The sequence below is a fragment of the Primulina huaijiensis genome, chromosome 6, assembly GCF_012295235.1.
Source record: "Primulina huaijiensis isolate GDHJ02 chromosome 6, ASM1229523v2, whole genome shotgun sequence".
NCBI classification, from domain to species: Eukaryota; Viridiplantae; Streptophyta; class Magnoliopsida; order Lamiales; family Gesneriaceae; genus Primulina; species Primulina huaijiensis.
In genome coordinates, this window is record NC_133311.1 from 16,948,572 (window position 1) to 16,964,725 (window position 16,154).

The following is a 16,154-nucleotide window of genomic DNA, read 5'->3' on the forward strand; positions in this document are numbered from 1 at the left end:
GTATATATGTATTCTTTTATCGTATGTATATATGTATCGCGTGCGAAAAGACATTAACACATAAAACAAAAATTTGTGTGAGACGATCTCACGGGTCGTATTTTATGAGACAAATCTCTTATTTGAGTCATCCATGAAAAAATATTATTTTTTATGCTAAGAATATTACTTTTTATTGTGAATAACGGTAGGGTTGACATGTCTCACAAATAAAGATTCGTGAGACCGTTTCACAAGAGAACTACACTTAACATGAATAATTATTTTACAAACTTACAAATTAATTAATGTACATACGTCGATTATCCTTACCAAACCAAATATAACATTTTTTGACAAAACAATCATCATATTCTACATTAATCACGTCTAAATATATTGACTGCGGATTTCATCGTAAACAAAAAATAATAATGGGAGCCGACGCAGGTGAAAAGGGAGACCAACAATCTAGTTTCTGTTAATATCTCAGTAATTATTATTTTTTTCATTTTCAAACATTAAAAAGGCATAAAAAAAATACTTCGAAGACTCATTGTGCAAGTGTCGCGTGCATGTCCCGGGACATGCTTGAAAGGCTCGAGACATACTATATTTTAACTTTTGAAAAGATTTTGATGTTCGTGCATATATATACATATATGCAAAATGTGTGTATGATTGTGTATCATCTGAGAATTTGAATTGAGGTTCTGCCGATGAACACACCCAATTTCTTGCTTTGCTTCTTCACCAATTTCTGGTTTTGCTAAACAGAGATATTTCTTGGCTTCCAGGCATCCGATCCCCTTCTTGTAAGACTCTTTTTCCTCATCTTCGTGACTTTTTCTAAGCATATTTCCTTTAATTCCCTCGTTTTGTGCGTGATTTGGCTTTCTTTATCTGCTTCTAGCTCTATATTGTGAAAAAGATCCCTTTTTTTTCTACCTGGGTATGTTCAACTTTCCCTCTTCTGGCGTTCTGAAACGTGTTCCTCTCTTTTCCTTGGTTTTGGAATCTTGGGTTTGTTTCTTTGAGTGATTTTGTGAAATGGCTTCGTGCTATTTTTGGCAGTTTTCGGAATCCTTGAGAAAGACCTTCGATTTTTTATTTTTTATCGAGGAAAAGCATCGTGATGTTTTTGAAAAAAAAAATAGCAGTCGTTTTCGATTCTTTATTTTTTCCCTTCTTAATTAATATTCGAACTTTTGTTTGTATTTTCATTCTGTTTCTTGTAGCCTGTGGTTGTCTTTAGGTGACTTAAACTACATATTTGAATACTGAAAAGAATCATCGTTCGGCCTTGTTCGTTCAACTCCTCTCTTCCTTTTTTTAATCATTGGGTATTAAAATTTGATCATTTGAGAACTTTTTTTCTGTCTTCAAGGTTGTTTTCTGTTAATCAGCATGCTTTTTCTCTGCTTCCTTTATTACAAGGCTTTAGTTTAACATGCATAACCCCCTGTAGCATTTAATCGTATTATTGGACAGAACACGCGTGACAATTAATAAACACGGATTGTGCAATGAGTTGTAATTTTAATGTGTAATAATTATTTCTGCTGTATTTGTTGTGAGTTTCTTATAGTCATCATATATCTTGTTATGCTATAATCAGGTGCTCCACGAGAGCTGATTGAATAGAGCTTTTTTTAAAATAAGAGGATTGCCCTTTTTTTCTAAAACGATGGGTGATCACTTTGTTTTGCTTGTTGATCGTTTGCTCACCGAATCAACTTTGGAGGCTACTATTGAAAGTAGAATTTATTTGAATCACGTGGCACCTGTGACAATCAATGGTACAACGACTAGTTGTTCGTCCCATGAGGATTTTGAATGTAGTCTGTCTCCAAGAAAAGTGGTGGAGTGCAGGATATGCCAGGATGAAGATTTCGATTCAAATATGGAGGCACCTTGCTCTTGCTGTGGAAGTTTAAAGGTAGATTGTTTTAAGTTTTTGTTTTGCTTCTGCCATGGAGATTTTGTGTTTATTGATGTTGCAGTTAATCTTTCCATGAGCCCCTTCAATTGAAACGACCTACATTAACGGTCTTATGCCCCTATTTGGTTTACTTTCAGTATGCTCATCGCAAATGCGTACAGAGGTGGTGCAACGAGAAAGGCGATACCATGTGTGAAATATGCCATCAGGTGAGCTTCTAATTTCTAGCATTTCTTAAAAGTGAATTCAGCTTCCATGACTCTTTTGAAATCTTTTTTTACCATTGTCTATATTGTGTTTTTGTGTGTAAAATTCAGCAATTCAAGCCTGGATATACGGCACCACCCCCCATTTTTCGTTTGGGAGGACTGCCAATGAACTTGAGGTATTTTCCTTTCTTAATATCGAGCCTTGATCTCAATACTATGTATTGCAGAAGGAATTTACAGAACTTTATGAAGTTTCTCATCACTAAATCAGTTGGTTGTTATCAGGGGACATTGGCAAATTGCTAGAAGCAACTCAAACGATCCTCATATTATTACAATGGTATCAACTGACAGAAGTTTCCTTGATCCGGACTATGACGAGTATGCAGTTTCTACCACTCGAAGCATAGCTTGCTGTCGCTCAGTTGCCATGCTGGTAATTCTCTTTTGCCTTTCTTTATTTAAATTTATTTGGACTGTCAAACGATCAATTCACCTTGCTCCAAATTGTCATATGCATCAAGTGCTTTTGAGTGCAACTCATTGACTTACCTGCGAGTTATTTAAATGGGTGATATGGCTCCCTATACACAACACATTCTAAAAATGGTACAAGACATGGTCAACGAAAAGAATGATTTGCACTACTGTAGGAATATTGTAAATGTTCAAATCATTGGAAAAGATTTTACACGAGCTCGATTTTCTAGAGCAGAACTTGGTTTAAAGTGTGTAGCAACTGTAAATTGTACACCTTGGCTACATAATTGGTGGCACAGTAATGTCTTCTGTTTGTGCAGTTCATGGTTCTCTTGATCCTGCGACATACTCTTCCGGTCATTGTTAGTCGAGCTGGGAACTATTCTTTCCCACTGATCATGGTAAGTTCCTACGTTATACACCAAGAATGAAATTTTTTTTTGACTATTGGGATAATTAACCTATTATTGGGCATATAATATTGCAGTTGTTGTTGCTGCGAGTTACCGGGATTATTCTGCCAACTTGTATAATACTAAAAGCAGCGACTTCCATCCTACGACGCCGACACCAACAGGTAAATCAAATAGCCATGCACAATTGTATTATTCTAACTCCCCTACCTCTGTCCTTGTTGAAATATCTTTTTTTGCTGCTTCCTTCGATCTTTCTTACGTGAACCGTAATTTCGCGAAGTTCTGAGCTAGGAAACCTTGTAATTTTTAAACACTCTCAGAATATAGGAAATTGTAATTAGAAATATAGCAGCATTTTGCAATATAATATGGAAAAGAAAACACTAAAAAAATTTCAATATATGCCCCCATGAAATGCCAAGAACCCTGCCCCATTCAGTTTCTCATGTAGTGGCCATTAACAGGCTAACCGGTCATTCTCTCCATCTGATGAGGAAGGTGGTCCATTGACATTACATCGCCCACATGTTGTAGATGAACGATAACTGGTCACGTTTATCGATCCTTTGTTCGTACTTCGTGGTTCGTATACTTACATTTTGCTGATGAAAAGCATGGCTGCCGCTAACAGAGGAAATTTGCAAGTGCAGATTTTTAGTTTGGGTTTTAGTTGAGAAGCTTCAGACATATATTTGTAAATAAATATATACATCCTGTAAATAAAAATTTACGTAGAATTAAAATTAAGGATTATGTTTTTCATAGATGGCAGATAACGTTTGTCTGAAATCCAAAATTTATAACTCAAACAACGCGGGACGGACAAGATATTTTTAAAATTTTCATTTGTCCTTTTAAAAACCTTCAAGTGAAAAGGACCGTGGTCGTCTTGGTAGCAACCCCAAACCAATATAATAAGGATGAGCTCTTTTTCGTGGATTAGCATTAGCATTTTTAGGTTCTTTGATGGATTTTCTTGTCTTTCCGCCTTCCTGATCAACCGAACAACAATGATCTTGCTCTTGAGATATAGGATCGATATACTGTGTCATTTCTCTTAACGTCTTCACTCCTCTAACCAACCAATTCAGAGCTCGATGATCTATGGATTAAAAAAAGTAATGTATCTGATTGACTTCATAGCCAGAATACTGGTGGAGCGTCAAACGACCACTCTCCTCCCACGCAAGGACCTCAATTCTTATTAGGAGGTCCGATGATTGGCATTCCATTGCTATCATTTTATATGTATAAGGTTACAATTATCTACGCGCCCATCGTAATATTGACTACTTAGTAGGAATATTCACTGCAAATACTAAATTGACTTATTATTACCGAGATAATGGTGTATTATTTCACATTCACCGAGATCTCAAATTATAATCCTCTCCCCCAAAATATATAATAATAATAATAATACCAATTTAATCAAATCAATAGTGGGTCAAATTAAAAAAAAATCCAGTTGGTCAATAAATTGTTCGTATACGTTCGGTTCTAATTGACCCAATTTATTTTTATATGTATAATTTTAATATTTTAAAATAAACGTAAATTAAAATAATAAAAATAATAAAGAATTTGGAATAACTTGTGTAATTTTACTTTCAAGAATAAAAATTAATAAAAAAAACATGTCGAAAGACTATATAAAAAAAAATATTTTTCCATCTAATAACGCATGATTAATCTATCCCAAAAAAAAAAAAAAATCCACTCATTTAGGTTCGAGGGTTCTTGGGGCCTAATTTAATGAATTAGACTTTTTGAGATTTCGGATTTGTATTGAATTGTAGACTAATGGAATTTGTATCAAATTGTCCTCTTAAAAATTTTATGACTAATTACGTCAACACCCTAAACGAACTAATTACATCAATACCCCTTGTGCAAAATTTAAGAGAAAAAACAAAAAATACTCTATGTAAAATCAATAATATTTTAGACCAAATATTTTAAAAATCAGGTACAAAACTCTATCAGAAAATGTAAATGTTCTTGAATTTTTTTAACATATAAGTTAAATATATTTTACTTTAAAAAAAATAAAGGATGTATTATCCTATGTTCATACCTAACATTTTTTCACAAGGAATTGGTGTAATTAGCCCATAATTGAGCTGATATTCAGAAAAAAATAGTAAATAAGAATCATAGGTGAGATTGGTTGGTTAGGAGATAAAATTATACAACTAAAGAATAATCATAATGATAATTTTACCATATATGTATAGCTGAAAGTATAATGCATTTATGCAAAATGACTATCAGCCAAAATCTAGTCTAAACTCCAATCCCTGGAATATTTGAACTTGATGTTACATTATTCTCACTACATCTGCGTTTGTTGCCACTGAAGCTGTCTCTTATTCTTGATGAGATCTTAGCAAACACTTCCTCCCTTCGGGGGCGGTTCGCATACAGCATCCAAAGGGCAAGACTCAGCATCACTCCTACTGATATAAGTGCTAGTCCGACATTTACAAGGCAAAGATTGTGCTCCAATGGAGGACAATAGTTTGTGGTGATGTTTCTGAAAGTATCTCGTACGAAATTACAGTTTTGAAAGTTTAAGAGAGGCGGGGTGTAGTGTTTGAGGGCATAGCTGACGTTTACTGCTGCCACAAGTTCTGCATACATGCCCGGAGTGAGTCTACCGCTACTGCTGCAAAGGCCAGTTGCTGATACCGTGCAAGTATAGTTCTGCCAAACCTGAAGCCATGAAAAAGAAGTATGTTAACCATTACTCAAGTTATTGGCCATACTTGAGAGGTTCAAGTAAATCAACCTACTTGCGAGTACAAGCTTGCCTTGAAGTCACTTTGAGCTAAGTAAACTCGCCCCTGTTTTACTTGGGCTGGAGTACTCAAGCTGCTTGAACTCGAATTTATTTTACAAACACTTTTTATCTGATTTAAAGTGATCGTACTATTTCATAAACTATCTGGTTTTGCCTATAATGTTTATGAAGGAAACTTTAACCGCCACAACCTCCTTCAAGCTAGAGCTTGATTGGTGCTCGAGCTTCTTGAGCTAGCATTAAAGTGACTCGATAAGCATTTGCGTTGACTCGAGGCCGATTCACTAGTAGATTAAGCTCAAGTGCTCAAGCAGTACAAATTTTCAATTCAAGTTTAGGTAGTGACCACAAAACACCTTGCCCCACTCATTGAATAATTTTCTTCAGAGAGATGCGAAAAAGTATCAGCAGAGATGCAAATATATCAACTGCGTCAGACCTGCTTACCAGAGAAGCATTGTCAACTGAAATTTCTTGAGCTGAACATGAACGATCTTGCAGCTGGGAGTCGTAAGGATAGCACAGTGGAGGTATCAGAGGACCTGATTGGTTGTAATAATGTGAAGCAGCATGTGGGCGTGGATTTGAGTTGGCAATAGAGCCTACAAATCCATTGGCGATGTTAACAATATCGTTGATCACTTGTTTGCTCTTGAACAGAGTTTGGTTCGTAGTTCTCTGGTCAACACAAGGAAGGATGTTGCTTAGTGCAGTTTCGGCATGAGGATTTTCGACCCACTCGCTCATGGCCACGCATGTGTCAGTTATTGCGCTGAAACACATAATACAAAGCTTTTCAAATGCACAAAGAGCATTGATTTTAAAGATCACTTTGGGCACACCAAGATTGCTCCCACAATTCAGAAATTTCCATTCTTTACCATTTAGGGCATGGCCCAGAAGCAATTATCAAAATCAAGTACGCAGAGGCTCAATATTAACATTGCATATGAGTTGAGCCAAACATACAAATTATAACTCCATAAGTGTACACTCCTTATTGTCACACTTACAGGGAAAAACGCATATCATGTACAAAACTAACGAATATAAGTAACAACTCGATCACTGTGACACATCGGACGAGAGGGGTAATTGTAACCATTTAACAATAATAATGAGTTTATCATTCTTGGGTTGTAGCAATAATGAGGTGTGGTTGTAGGGTTATATAAAAGGGTACGAATAAGTCATAATTTTTAAAACTGTGAGAAGTATTCATCTGTTAAAGCCTAAACTAAATCCATAGTTGAATAATATAACACTAAAAGGTAGCCTCTAGTTCATGCCGAACCTTGTATCAAACCGTCGAAAACCCCAAAAGAAAGTAAAGAAAAGTCCATCTGCAACAAAGTGTCTTACTTGTTCAGAATAACAAAAATTCCACAAAGAATGAATGTAACTGCGACGAGTAACCATCCGCTGGTGATGAATCTGTAGCAATATAATGGAACATCAAAAATTTTACAAACAAGATACTCTAAAATACTTTTCCTTGAATTCAAGGAATCCTTATTTAATAATGTAATCATCAACTATATAACCTGGAAAAGCATAAAAGGGTTAAAAAAAGAAAAGGAAAGGAAAGCAACTCACATGTAAATTGCATGTTGATGGCCGAGGATAGATAGCACTACAATTAGAAAATACACTCTCATTAGCTAACATATAAAGTACTAAACACGAGTATTTCATTTGCTAGACCAGAGTTAGGCCACTTATAAGTTATAACAAGAGCTAGGACGATAAAAAAAATTCACAGATATGAAAGGATCAGTAAAGCTGTAAACAAATAAATGGATTAGATAAATAATAAAAAATTCAACCTTTCGGTTTTATGAAAGCAGTAGACATTTCAATCCTCTCAAAACTATTTTTGTAAAAAAGTTACGGTAATGCTATTCTGTAATCAAGCAAACTTCGTAAACAAACATTTGATTTTACTGGTGAAAGATGAAATTCGTCTGACAGGGTTTTAGGTGCTCTAGCAGAACGTACCAAGACCTAGAATGGATATGAGAAGCATCACCACTGCGACAACTATCAGTACTGCTCTCCTACAATAAGTTGACTCGTTAAAAATATTACATGAGTTGAAAATTCAGTCACAAAAATACCATGGATGGTATATAAACAACATACTCTGTGTTGAAGACTTTGCGTACTTTTCCCGAGTTTTCGTCGGTCTTCTGCTCCAAAGTATCTGCTGCACTGTTTAACTCCACATTTAACCGGTCGATATCATCCTTGACATCTGAAGGAAGAAAAATCTGGGCTACACTGACAGTTTTGCCAGTAACAAATATTCCGTGACATTTTTTAGTGTATGCACTGTGTATTCTGACTGGTTTACAACATAGTTCAAAGTATGAAATGCTTCTCCATGAAATTTATCCTGTCCTACAGAAAGTAAAATACATCCAATCCTGTTGACAAAGAGGTAGATCACAGAAAAAATCAATATACTCGGCACATGATACCCAGAAACAAAAAAGAATAATAGTAAATGGACAAACTATACAATGGGAGGATTGCATTTTAGTTATAGAGATTTGTCTGAAATAAAGTTGTGTACTAGACTCTAAAGATGCAAAAAGCATCAACCATGAGTTAGTTTGCAAAACGTTTTCAGGAGAGTTCCCTTAAATAATGCATCAAATGTTGCAGCGGAGGTGGAATAAAAATGTAAGAGAAGCTATACTTAGTATGGAACATATATGTCATCATAAGATCCCAATAATCTAGCACGTCCTTGCTCATGAGATAAATGCTTGAAATGTGACCTTTTTTTCCCTAATGATATAGAGTTCAGTACAGTCACATTGAATGTAGATTGCAGGGAATCACATTAATTATCTCAAGAATTATCAAATAAGTACAACAGGACAAGTAATTGTGCGACACAAAAATAAGATGCTGGCATAAAACAGACTTCAGACAAAGACTTGAAACCATGCAAATTAAATTACCAACGAACTCTGAATAAAACCATTCAAGCATCTGATAGTTACTTTTAATTATTGCAAAATGGTGCGAGTTTAGATTATTACGCTGCAGCACTGGTGAAGATGATAAGTAAGACAAGACATATCCTGAGTGACCAGATTGATTCTTTTCCATTGATAGATATTTTCCATCCACAGAAATGATGGATGATAAGAGCCAAGGCAAATGAAATAAACCACAAAACCGCGACAATGAAAGCTGCAGCACCCGTAAATCCCACAGACTGATACAAAAATAAATAAGCACGGGATTACAATATCCATAATCACTAACATATTAACATTTACCACTGCAATATTAATTGACAAGGCAAAAATAAATATATGTTATGAAACAACATCTGTCACAAGCTAACACCGATGCTTGATTACCAAATATTTAATGAACAATTATTGATTATAAACTAAATTTGTCATCTCGTGAAACAATCATAGTTTACTTCAGTTTGTAGGATGAATTACAAGTAGGATACTCATTAACATCATGTCTTAAACAATATTTAACACAGGAACAGCATTCATCCATAGGATAAGCTTTCTAACTCAAGTTTCTCTGTTAGCAATACAAATTTTCAACTAAATCAACAAAATAAAGAAAAATTTAAAACTCTTGTACTTCACAAACTATTGCACAAGAATGCAACAAATCTGTAGAAAATAAGAATAAAAATATTGTATTTTTTTCTTAATATTAGATTAATATAGGAGTGAAACAGCCTGAATGATCCCGTCATATGATCCGTAGCTCCTGAATCTATAATCCAAGGGCAGACGGATAGCAACGACACATTGAGAACAACAGATTGTAAGTAATTACCTATCTGCGCTAGAGAACAAGATGCTGGGACAGTACTAGAATTTGAAAATTGTGTAGACTGAAAGAGCTTACACAGTTGGTCTAGCTGTTCCTTAATGAAAGAGACTCCCCCTGAAGATTTTTCTGCATTATCTTGGTTTTCAGTACCAGATTGATAAGGCCTTAAATCACCGTTGCCACCACTTCCTTTTTGTTTAAAAGATTTTGGCTTCCTTTTGTGTGGTTTGCCATGCAAATCCCAACAAGTTTCTGCAGTGTATCTGGGTTTGTGACAAGGGCCCGAAATCTTGAATTTCAGTATTTGAGGCATGTCGTTCCAAAGTTATACAAAATAAGAATCCGTTTGATTTTGTATGTGATATTTGCCAGTTTGCCAAACATCATCGTGCATCTTTCCTTATACATCCATATAAAGCATAAAAACCTTTTTCGCTCATTCACAGTGATATGTGGGGACTTTTTAAGACACCAACTCTTTCTGGCAAAAAGTAGTTTATCACGTTTATTGATGATCACACACGTTTAACTTGGGTCTATCTACTTACTGATAAATCATAATCGGAGTAAGTTTTTAAAAATTTCTACGTAATGATTGAAACACTATTTCAAAAGAAAATCTAAGTGTTCAGAAATGAAAATGGGAAATAATATTTTAATGAGTTTTTGGGATTTTTTTTCAGCACAAAGGCATAATCCATCATAATTCTTGCACTCAAACAGAAGTCGCAGAAAGAAATATTAGACATTTCTTTGAAGTAGTTAGGTCACTCATGTTCACTACCAGAGTACCTAAAAATACTTATGGGGGCGAAGCTATTCTGACCGCTACATATTTCATTAATAGAATGCCTTCAAGAGTGTTGAATTTTGCCTCACCATTGAGTCTTTTTAAGAAAACCTTTCCCATGTCTCACTTTTCTTCTGATTTAATTCTGAAAATATTTGGTTCTGTGGCTTTTGTTCATGTGCATCATCATGCTCGTGATAAATTAGACCCTCATGCCATTAAATGTGTTTTCTTAGGTTATTCTCCTACTCATAAGGTTATAAATGCTTTGATCCTAAAAAAAAAATTATATGTCTATGGATGTAAAATTTTTTGAATCTCAAACCTTTTTTGGCACTCCTCTTTAGGGGGGAGTAAGATATAGAAGACTCTATATTTGAGCTTGAATTTGACACCATAGAGAATGTGGATAGGACCCTATTTTTTATGGCATGATTAATATGGACATTGATACACCTGAGTTAGCACTGGTTCAAAATCTTGATACCAGAGCACGAGTTAATGATGAAAGATTGTTTGGCCAAGTTTACAGGAGAACAAAATGACCTCAGAGCAAACAAGACTCCATGACCCCACACGACCAAATGTCTGAACCAAGTACAGATCCTGTCCAAAACTATTTGAATCTAGGTATAGTACTCGAACTCACTATTAATGAACCAAAATCTCCCATGGAAGAAAGCTGTCCTTGAAGAGATGAATGCTCTTGCTAAAAATGAAACATGAGAGATAATGTACCTGCCTGAAGGAAAACAAACTATGGGTTGTAAATGGGTGTTCACAGTGAAACTTAATTTAGATGGATCTTTGGAACGTTATAAAGCAAGATTTGTAGCAAAAACTTTCACACAGACGTATGGTATTGACTACCAAGAGACATTTGCACCAGTTGCAAAATTGAATACAATTAGAATATTACTTTCCTGGCTGCAAACCTTAACCGGCCAATGTACAATTTTGATATAGCATTTCTGAATGGCAAATTGGAGGAAGAAGTGTTTATGGATGCTCCACGGGGCTTCGAGAAACAATTTGGGGGAAAGGTATGCAAATTAAAGAAGTTTTTGTATGGATTGAAGCAATCTCCGAGAGCTTGGTTTGAAAAATTCTTGAGATCAGTAAAAAAACAAGGTTATGTTCAAAGACAGATCATATGATGTTTGTGATGCATACCAATAAAGACAAAAATACAATATTTTTATTCTTATTTTCTACAAAATATTGGAGAGCATAAAAATGCCAAAGAAGCACTAACATCAAGGACAATTATGGTTACACATCAGATTAGTTCACAGTATCATTTGCTTAATAAAAAATTCTCCAGAAGTATCCACCACATTTCTATATCAAACACACTACTTCAATTTTTTTCAAGGAGTCGTGTTAATGATGATACGTATGTCAACAGATATCGGCCTAATTTTTATCAAACAGTTAAGAAGGCACGACCTGATCCCTGACTTTTCCATTGAGCGAACACATGTTTAATGTATTGAATTGGCTGTGAAAATCTTTTTTAGTGCAGGTGAGAGCTAAAACATGAACTCGATTGTCAAGTGATTATTATAAGAGAACTCAGATGTCATTGTAAAGCAAGGAGGACAGGGCTTACAGCCCAGTAATGTCTGTTGGCAATGTCCCATCCACCTCTGTATTTATGAAATCCGGCAAGAATGTCAGGCCTCTTTGTCCTGTTCCCTGCCAAAATAAGAGTTTTCACATCGTTGGCCGGTCCTGGAGCTTCTGAAGCCGCACTCGATAGTTCATCCTTCCATGACCCCAAATTTTCTTCTCCTGCATATGTGTCATAATTGAAATTATATTAACGAGAAGAAATGAAACCTCATTGACAAAAATGAATTAAGCATCCATAAAGACAGAAAATTTAACGTCCGTTGTCTGAAATAATCAGGATAGAGTGTAATATAGGCAATCCCAATAGTGAGATAAACTGTTGTACACAAATCAAATTTCAATTTCAATATTCTACAGCATTCCGTAAGACAATAAAAAAAAAACTGGAATTGAATTGCACATCTATTTAATTCCAATGCAAGAAATTTTATTAATGATATAAAAAAAGAAAAGAAAGAAGCTTTATAAGCCTCCAACCAGCATTAGAATCAAAGAAACAAAGGAAATGTACGATGCAGTATATGATCATTAATAAAAAGCTTACCATTAAGCCAAGAACTACTCTACCGCATTAAAGACACGAAAAATGACAGGAGAATCCAATCCCAGTTTCCAAATCACCCAAGATAACGTATACGAATTGCCAGCAATATATTATGAACATTAATAACACCAACATTAAAATAAAATAAACACAACCCAGTTGCCAAAATCTCAAAGAGATGCATGAACCAACCAAAGAAAGCCTTGAAAGGTTCCTTTGGGTGGGAAAGTGCAAAGCTTGAGCTCAAGAAAATGGAGAGAGCAATGAAAATAACAGCCAAGAACGAAAGGTCCCTCGGTTCCATATTCTCGAAGCACCAAATCCCACATCAACAATTCATATGAGACCTCATATCATTCGTTTATTATTTTCTTTGTCACGAATAGAGGGGTCATTCAATTTACATTTGCTTTCTGTCACGATTGTTTTATTTCTTCAGAAAAATAAAGAGTTGGGCTTGTAAACAGAGGAAAATCTTGGAGAAACCTTGTTGAACAAAGATCTCCTCAGAGGAGAGAAGATATGTATTCATACATCTATATATATAATATATATTGAGAGGGAGTAGGGTGGTGGGGTGGCGGCTACGAAGGACCGCGTGTAAATGGAGTAACTGAATGAATAAAGAAAGCAGCGGTGATGTTCTGAAAGTCTCGTGCTTCGCTATTTTGGCCCTTCTCCTTATTCGTAATTATCAATTTAACTAATTTACTATTTTTGAATTTTAGTTTTAATTAATTAATTAATTAAAAATTTTGGTCAATTTATTCTGTTTTTCATCCCAATTTTTTAAATTAAATAGAGGCTCGAAAAATAGGGTAAATTACCACTAACATCTTCCATAAAAATTCTAAAATATGAAATATATCTGATGTAAAATTAATTACAATTAATTTTTTTAAAAAAAATCATGCATAAAATATCTTATAAATGTGGTAAATGTGCTTGAGTTTTTTTTATATAAATTAGTTAATATGCTTGATTTTAAAAAAATCGAGGATTTATGAGTATATTGATATTTTTTTTATGTGATTCTATATTGTTTTTTTTTTATTACAACTCACGCGGGGAGGGGGGATCGAACCCGGGGAAACCGACTATTCCGGCAGGGGGTGAGACCACTGAGCTACAAGCCCGGTCTCGGTTCTATATTGTTTAGACTTTTCACAGATCCTTATTTAATTGTACAAAAAATAGATGTGAATTCTACTATTTGACTTGTGTATTGGCAAAAGGTAAAAAAAAATTAATTTGAGAACCCAAGAAGTGTGTCGTTTTTGCGGTTTGTTCGACCCTACCCACATGGGTAGTGCTCCAAAACTATTGAGGAGTTGACACTTGTCAAATTTTGACACGTGTCAACTCTTGTCAACTCCTCAATGGTTTGAGGCACTACCCATGTGGGTAGAGTCGAACAAACCCGTTTGGGCCCAAGACAATCAAGGAAATTTAATTATTCTCAAAACTAAATAAATAAAGTTTATTTTACATTTATGCTAATACTATTTCTTATAAATGTTAAAATATTTACAATTTTTCTAATAATTGTGTTCTTGGAAGTTGAATAGGAGAATGTAATGAATTTGATTAGTGTAAAATTGTCATTTTAGTCATGAGTTGAAATGTTTTTTGTTTTATTGTTCTAATAACTTGTCAAAAGTTTGATTTTTATACAGTAATTTAATTTTTTTTTGTTACGATACTTTTTTTGTTACAAATCACTAAATCCATCAAATATGATAGTATTATTGTATGATATTATTTGACAATAATACTATCATATGTGACAAAAATAAAGTATATATCGCACATTAATATATATATTGATACCCCAGGGATGAACCCATCAAGATCAGGCCCAAACTCCCGGCCCATCTATAGAGCCCACAGGTGAAGGGCCCATGAGCAGCCCAGGTATTCTCCTATAAATATCAGGTTTGAGCGTATGATTTCGAATTCACTATATTGTTTTCAGCAGCGCCCTTAGCTGCTCCCCTCATATTACCTCAGTCTCTGACTTGAGCGTCGGAGGGGCTACGCCAGGATACCCTCCTGGCCCCCTTCTACGGTCTCATTTGTGATTTCAGGCTCAGGATTATTTCAAAACCTGCGTCTGGATTAGTGACACTCGCCGGAATCGGACCCTAAATTTCCCGTGAGTATCACTTGGCGCCGTCTGTGGGAAGTCTTGAGTTGAGACGTAGAGATGGTAGGCAAGAAAGGAAGTAGAAGAGCTACCTCAGCATCATCGCGTTCTCAGAGGGAACCATAATCATCTCATGTGGAGACGAGACAGGAACAACCTCGTCAAGAGACAAGAGCCGAGCAGCCCCTTCACGAGACAAGGGTCGAACAAACCCGTCCTAATGAGAACGTGGGGAACTTGACCCTGGAACAGCTGGGCCAATTTATCTCCCGGACAGTGGATGAGGCCATGAAAAGGAATCAAGAGTCTGTGTTTGTAGAGGAACAGGCAGCCCGTCAGGAGCGTGAGGAAGATGCTGAGGGCCACCAGAGCAGGGTTGAAGAGCCACAGCCCCACCAAAGGGGGGAGATTAGTGAGATGGGAGAAATGTGGAAGGAAATACAGATGTTGAGGCAGCAGTTGGGAAGCAGAGCGCCGGCACCCAAGAGAGGAAGTCCTTTTTCACTAGCCATTTTAGAAGAAGGGCTTCCTCCAAATTTTCGACAGTCGAATGTGGGTGAGTACGATGGACATACTGACCCCGAGGAACACTTGGGGAGGTTTGAGAATGCGGCCCTGTTACATCAATATTCAGATGGGGTCAAGTGCAGGGTGTTTCTGGGCACGTTGGTGAGGTCAGCCCAGCAATGGTTTAACACCTTGCAGCCCAACTCCATACGATCTTTCGAGGATTTTTCTGCTGCTTTCTTGCACAGATTCACTAGCAACAAAAAACACCAAAAAAACTATTTGAGTCTGTTTGTGGTGAAACAACAAGAAGCTGAAACTTTGCGAGAGTTTGTCCAGCGTTTCAACAACGCAGCGCTGGAGATACCAGCGGCCACTCCTGACATCATGATAAGTGCCTTTACCCAGGGACTTAGAGGAGGAGAGTTCTTTAAATCGTTAGTGAAGAAACCTCCATCAAGTTATGATGATCTGTTATCTCGGGCGGAAAAATATGTAAATCTCGAAGATGCCCAACGGCATAAGAGGATGGAGCAGCGACCTGGGAGAAGTAGAGTTGAGGGAGCGGAAAGAGGAAGTAGGAAGAGAGGCGCGGCCGAGAGGGAGGATGATAAGGCTAGGGGCAGAGGACAATTCTCATCCAATGTTCCTCTGGATGGGAGTCGGGACAAGGTGATGGAAGTGAGGGAGTCCGAGGGGAGGTGGGAGAAGTCGCAAAGGGTTGAGTGCAGTGCTAGATTGCCTTCGCGGGATAAACGAGAAGGATCCTCATCCAGGAGTCGACAGAGGTCTCGCTCGTCCCCTAGGCGTGGTCAAGGCCCTCCATGGATAAATCAGAGGATCGGGGAGCAGAGAGGGGAAGGTCGATGTCAAGATGTCCCTCA

The 16,154-nt window shown here is 36.4% G+C and overlaps 1 protein-coding gene and 1 pseudogene across 1 annotated transcript; one reads left to right on the forward strand and one right to left on the reverse strand.

Annotated features, from left to right (window-relative positions):
* Nucleotides 1-567: 567 nt before the first annotated feature.
* On the forward strand, nt 568-3,790 carry LOC140979286 (uncharacterized). The gene is made up of 8 exons (XM_073444629.1): nt 568-794; nt 1,598-1,918; nt 2,059-2,130; nt 2,239-2,306; nt 2,416-2,566; nt 2,931-3,011; nt 3,098-3,187; nt 3,491-3,790. Exons 2-8 carry the CDS (start codon nt 1,667-1,669, stop codon nt 3,569-3,571), a joined length of 795 nt encoding a protein of 264 aa, XP_073300730.1. The 5' UTR covers nt 568-794; nt 1,598-1,666; the 3' UTR covers nt 3,572-3,790.
* A 1,380-nt stretch (nt 3,791-5,170) lies between these two features.
* On the reverse strand, nt 5,171-13,202 carry LOC140979782 (uncharacterized; annotated as a pseudogene).
* Between the last annotated feature and the right edge of the window lie 2,952 nt (nt 13,203-16,154).

What these genes read in the sequence shown, in the direction of transcription:
- LOC140979286 (XM_073444629.1), top strand. Translation starts at nt 1,667, where the DNA reads ATGGGTGATCACTTTGTTTTGCTTGTTGATCGTTTGCTCACCGAATCA. An exon ending in TGTGTGAAATATGCCATCAG is followed by an intron (nt 2,131 to 2,238) that starts GTGAGCTTCTAA and finishes TGTAAAATTCAG; the next exon opens with CAATTCAAGCCTGGATATAC. An exon ending in GGACTGCCAATGAACTTGAG is followed by an intron (nt 2,307 to 2,415) that starts GTATTTTCCTTT and finishes GGTTGTTATCAG; the next exon opens with GGGACATTGGCAAATTGCTA.